General features: G+C 40.4%; 1 protein-coding gene across 1 annotated transcript; it reads left to right on the top strand.

Moving 5' to 3' along the window:
* The first annotated feature begins 1221 nt into the window (after positions 1-1221).
* Positions 1222-2160, top strand: LOC118839547 (olfactory receptor 2L3-like). The gene has a single exon (XM_036747021.1). It carries the CDS (start codon positions 1222-1224, stop codon positions 2158-2160), a length of 939 nt encoding a protein of 312 aa, XP_036602916.1.
* Positions 2161-6000: the final 3840 nt, after the last annotated feature.

Raw genomic sequence — 6000 nt, 5'->3', positions numbered from 1 at the left:
AATAACCAGATCCCCAGTCCTCTTGATGCATAGACCAGTGTGACTACACTATATTATGGGATTACATTATGGTGCCTCCTGATGATCTAGAAGTCTATCAAGCTGCACTTTTTCTTGCTTTTAAAGGGGCTGCAAAATCCAAGTCTCCCAGTCCCTTGCCCCCTTCACTAAATCATGTATCTTGGCATCTCTGAGCTTGGTGAGGTCCAACATTAGAGAGATCAGATGAGGACAGATGACAAGGGACTTATCAAGTCAGAATCCTGTGGCTCCCAAGGGTTTGGCCACACTACCACTTTTTAACTGCAGAAGCATCATTGCTGTTAATGGAGTACCTCACAGTCCATTCCCTAAAGTTTCCTATTTGGGTAGCCTTAAACTCTGGGAATTAAAGTCTACAAAGGGGCAGCAAATACTGTAGCTCTAATCCACAGGGAACTGTTGAATCATCATGACAATTTTGTCTAAAACATCATATATGTATAATGACAATGTCAAATCAAATATCTATTCCCTTATTAACACTAATGGCAAATATTTAGAATAGGAATAAGCTGGGATTAATACTAACTGCTGTTTAGATGTTTTCATTCATGTCTAACTCTTTGTGACCCCGTTTGAAGTCTCCTTGATAAAGATACTGCAGTGGTTTGCCATTTCCTCCTCCAGCTCATTTTACAGATATGGAAGCAGAGACCCACAAAGTTAAATAACTTTCCCAAGGTCAAAGAGGTAGTCAGTGTCTGAGGCTGGATTTAAACTCAGATCCTCCTAAGCTCAGGCTCACCATTTTATCCATGGTGCCAGATAGCTGCCACAACAACAACAACAACAAAATTGATAAACATTTACATAGTGTTTTAAGGTCTTCAAAGCACTGCAATATGTTACAAAAGTAATTATCTTATGGAATAGATGCTGTTATTCTCTCCATTTTACAGGTGGGGAAACTGAGGCACAACCAGGCTAAGTGCCTTTCCCAGAGTCACACAGCTAGCAAATGTCTAAGGCCAAATTTGAAGTGAGATCTTCCTGGCTCCAGTGTTCTTATCCAATATTCTACCTAGCTGCTGAAACATCAAAGCATCAGAATAGAGAATCATTGTTGATGTGCATGAGTAGGGAGATTCTTGAAGAAACCAAGGGGAATTTGGCCCATAGCACTTTCTTTCCATTCCCTCATTTTATCCCATAGGAAAACAGTTCCAGAAATACCCTCCTATGGAGGAACGGAATCAAACTACCACTGGTTTCTTCTTACTGGGGCTTTTTCCCCCAACCAAAACTGGCCTGCTCCTCTTCCTCCTGGTTGTCCTCATCTTCCTAATTGCCTTCCTGGGTAACTCAACCATGATTCTCCTCATCTGGCTGGATCACCACCTCCACACCCCCATGTACTTCCTGCTCAGTCAGCTCTCCCTCATGGACCTCATGTACATTTGCAGTACAGTTCCCAAGATGGCTGTCAACTTCCTGTCTGGAGACAATTCCATTTCTTTGGTGGCTTGTGGATTCCAAAGTGCCTGCTTCTTAATCATGGCCTGTGCTGAAGGGTTACTCCTGGCATCTATGGCCTATGACCGCTATGTGGCTATTTGCCACCCCCTCCACTATCCCGTTCTCATGAACAAGAGAATATGTTTGCTCATGATTGCTGGGTCCTGGGTCTTTTCATCAATCAATTCCTTTTTCCATACTGTGTATATACTCTCTATGCCCTATTGCAAGTCCAGAATCATTAATCATTTCTTTTGTGACATCCCAGCCATGTTGCCTCTGGCCTGCATTGATACCTGGGCCTATGAGTACACAGTGATGTTCAGCACCAATCTGTTTCTTTTTGTCCCTTTCCTTGGCATCATGGCTTCCTATGGTCGTGTTCTCTATGCTGTCCATCATATGCGCTCATCACAGGGGAAGAAGAAAGCTTTCACTACCTGTTCTACCCACCTGACTGTGGTCTCCTTCTACTACGCACCATTTGTGTATACATATCTGAGGCCCCCATCTCTGCATTCCCCAGAAGATGACAAGAACTTAGCTGTCTTCTACACCATCCTCACTCCCATGCTCAACCCCATCATCTATAGCCTGAGGAATAAGGAGGTGTTAGGGGCACTCCAGAGAGTCTTTGGGAGATTCTTGTTCCCAAAAGAGTAACTGGGAACGCAAAGTCACAGAAATAGAAAAAATCTAACCAATCTCATAGCTGGACTACTTTATTTCATAGATTAAGATACAGGCTATATTAATCCATCAATCCTGATTAACCGTTATTTTAAATTAAATTTTATTTTTTTCAATTAACATCTATTTAGTTTCTCTGTGTGTGTGTCTCCCTCTGTCTCTCTCTCTCTCTCTCTCTCTCTCTCTCTCTCTCTCTCTCTCTCTTCTCTCTTCCATGTTCCATGTCAATTAAAACAAATCCCAACATTGGACATCTCCAAAAAAATGCGTCACATTCTGTATAATTGGTTCATCACTACTCTGTTATAAGATGGGTATAATTCTTTATCACCAGTACTGTCAAATCACATTTGGTCTTTTGGATGATCAGAGTTCTTAATTGTTTCAAAACTGCATGCATTAGCAGTGTTAGTTTTTTTTCAGGTTATGTGAGATTTCTTTTTTCTTTTAAATTTATTTATTTTTAGTTTACTACATTCAGTTGCACAAGTTTTTGAGTTCCAAATTTTCTCCCCCTCACTGTCCTCCTGCCTCTCAACCCAAGATGGCATGTAATCCAATTCAGGTTCTACATATACCCTCACATTAAACAGATTTTCAAAATAATCAAGTTGTAAAAAAGAATTATAACCAATGGAATGAATCATGAGAAAGAAGAAACAAAACAAAAAGAGAGAGCAAATATTTTGCTTCAATCAGCATTCAGACTCCATAATTCTTTCTCTGGATGTGTATAGCTTTTTCCATCATGAATCTTTTGGAGTTGTCTCAGAACCTTGTATTACAGAGAAGAGGAAAATCTATCAGAGTCAGGCGTCACAGATACAATGTGTCTGTAATTGCCTGCAGTGTCATCCTGGTTCTGCTCCCCTCAATCAGCATCAATTCATATATGTCATTCCAGGTTGTTATAAAGTCTGTCTGCTCCTCCTTTCTTATAGCACAATAGTATTCCATTACATTCATATACCACAACTTGTTCAGCCATTCCCCAATTGATGGGCATCCCCTCGATTTCCAGTTCTTTACCACCACAAAAAGAGCTGCTAAAATATTTTTGCATATATGGGTCCTTTTCCCACTTGTATGATCTCTTTGGGATAGAGCCCTAGAAGTGGTGTTGCTGGGTCAAAGGGTATGAACATTTTTATAGCCTTTTGGGCATAGTTCTAAATTGCTCTCTAGAATGGCTGGATCAGTTCACAACTCCACCAACAATGTAACAGTCTTCCTATTTTTCCAAGTCTTCTCTAGCATTTTTCATTTTCCTGTTTTATCATGATAGCCAATCTGACATAAGAGATGTGGTTTTTGATTTGCAATTTGATTTGCATTTCTCTAATCAATAGTAATTCAGAGGATTTTTCGTAGGACTACATATATCTTTAATTTCTTCCTCTGAAAACTGCCTGTTCATATCCTTTGACCATTTCTCTATTGGAGAATGACTTGTATTCTTATAAATTTGGCTCAGTTCCCTGTATGTTTTAAAATTAGGTATGTATTAGAGACACTGGTTGTAAAAATTCTTTCCCAATTTTCTGCTTCCCTTCTAATCTTGGTTGCATTGGCTTTGTTTGTACAAAAACCTTTCAATTTAATGTAATCAAAATTATCCATTTTTTCATTTTGTAATGCTCTCTATCTCTTGTTTGGTCATAAATTCTTCCCTTCTCCATAAATCTGACAAGCAAACTATTCCTCACTCCCCCAAATTGCTTATAAGATCAGCTTTTATATCTAAACCATGAACCCATTTTGACTTTATTTTGGTATATGGTGTAAGATAAGATGCCCAGTTTCTGCCATACTATTTTCCAGTTTTCCCAGAAACTGTCATGAAATAGTGAGTTCTTGGGGTGGAACCAAGATGGTGGAGTAAAAACAGGGATGCAGATGAGCCTTCTCACAAATTATTTCAGATACCTCTAAAAAAAGTGAATCTGAACAAATTTAAGAGTGGTAGAATACACTAGGAGACACAGTGTGTCAGATTTCCAGCCCAGGAGAACCTGGAATATTGACAGGAAGGATTTGTAGCACCAGGCTGGGATAGCGCAGGGCTCATGGGGCTATACCTCACCATAGGAGAGCAGGAGTAGGCCCTGCAGGCTGAATCACAGACAACAGTAGCAACTACCAAACCTCTCAGTTCGGGCCTCTGTTAGAGCTGGGTGAGAGAAGCACAGGGCCTGTGGCAATGGCAGCAGCTACTCCTAAGGCTATCAGCCCACACACTTAAGGTTTGACAGTCACCTTCTTGAACTTCTGGAAGCCATTATGACTGAGTAAACTGTAGGTGCTCTCATCCTGCCCTTTGTTGACCTTGAAAAACCCAGAGAAAATTTCCTGGAATAAGAGAGCCAGAAGTAGAGGTACAGCAGTCTTTTAACTTGGGAAGCTAGGGAGATGGTTCCCTCTTGTGGTGGCTGAAGGGAACCAGTGCAGCAGGAGTTCCTGAGACCCAGGGGGATGGAGGCAATGAGCACCAACACCAGGACATCGGGTATGCCTTCCCCAGGAGAACTGGCAGACACCAGTGGAGGCGACAGCTAAGGCTACTCATGCCACAGTGCAGTCCTAGGGGATTTCCAACCCTTCCTGATGAAAAGGCCAGAGCAAAATGGAAAATTCGATCTTCAAATACAAGACTCAAGAGAGGCATAAAAATGTAAACAGGAAAAACAAAGAAAAAAATCTTGTTATCCAATAAGGGTAAATTTTTTACATCCCTATATGGGAGGATGATACTTGTTAATCTTGGGAATGGTATATTTATTACAACATTTAAATAGGATATATATGGGTGTGTGTGTGTGTGTGTGTGAGTGTGTGAGTGAAGAGGGTGTGGGTACAAATTAACTGATGTGATGATAAAAAACCTAATTAAGGGGTGCAAAGAGATTGAAATGAGAAAAAATGTAAGGAGGAGGGAGAAAAGGGTAAATTACATCACATGAAGAGGCACAAAGCTTATTATAGAAGAGGGAAAGAAGGGAGGGAGAAGAGCATTATTTGATCTTTACTCTCATAGGATTTGGTTCAAGGAGGGAATAACATACTCTGACAAGTATAGAAATCTAACCTGCCCTACAGGCAGTAGGAGGGTAAAGGGGAAAGAAAAGGGAGGAGGTGGTCAGAGGGGAAAGACTTATAAGAACTGATACTGAGTAAGGCGAGCAGAACCAAGAGAACATTATACATGATTACAGACACCTGGTATTTGTGACAACTAACTTTGATAGACTTGGCTCCTCTCATCAATGAAAGGTTCAAAGACAGCACCAAAAGACTCATGATGGAAAAAGCTATGCACATCCAGAGAAAGAATTACAGAGTCTGAATGCAGATTGAGGCAAACTATTTGCTCTCTTTTTTTCCCTTCTTTTTTTGCTTTCATATCTTCTTTCTCATGATTCATTCCATTGGTTATAATTCTTCTTTACAATTGGACTATTATATAAATAAGCCAATGCAAAGGAATATGTAGAATATATATCAGATTACATGATGTCTTGGGGGGAGGGGGCGGAGAGAGAGGGGGAGAAAATTTTAAACTCAAAAACTTGCATAACTGAGTGTTGTAAACTAAAATTAAAAAATAAATTAAAAAAACACATTGTGTGAGCTCATTCCCGCGGCAGTGGTGGCACATGTGACTCTGGCCCAGCCCTTGTTCTGAGCTCCCGGGCTGAACCTAGATATTGGTAACTATGAATCTGTATTGGGTCTGTCTGTTCATGTTTGTACTTTGTTTGTAATTTGCTCTGAAGTTCAGGGTGCTGGCTTTTTTTCCTGAACTAGGTGAATGAT

The sequence above is a fragment of the Trichosurus vulpecula genome, chromosome 2 (assembly GCF_011100635.1).
Source record: "Trichosurus vulpecula isolate mTriVul1 chromosome 2, mTriVul1.pri, whole genome shotgun sequence".
NCBI classification, from domain to species: domain Eukaryota; kingdom Metazoa; phylum Chordata; class Mammalia; order Diprotodontia; family Phalangeridae; genus Trichosurus; species Trichosurus vulpecula.
The sequence above is the reverse complement of the archived record's forward strand: the minus strand, read 5'-3'. Positions and strand labels throughout refer to the sequence as shown.

Excerpts from the sequence above, each read along its gene's own strand:
- LOC118839547 (XM_036747021.1), top strand. The coding sequence starts at position 1,222 with ATGGAGGAACGGAATCAAACTACCACTGGTTTCTTCTTACTGGGGCTT.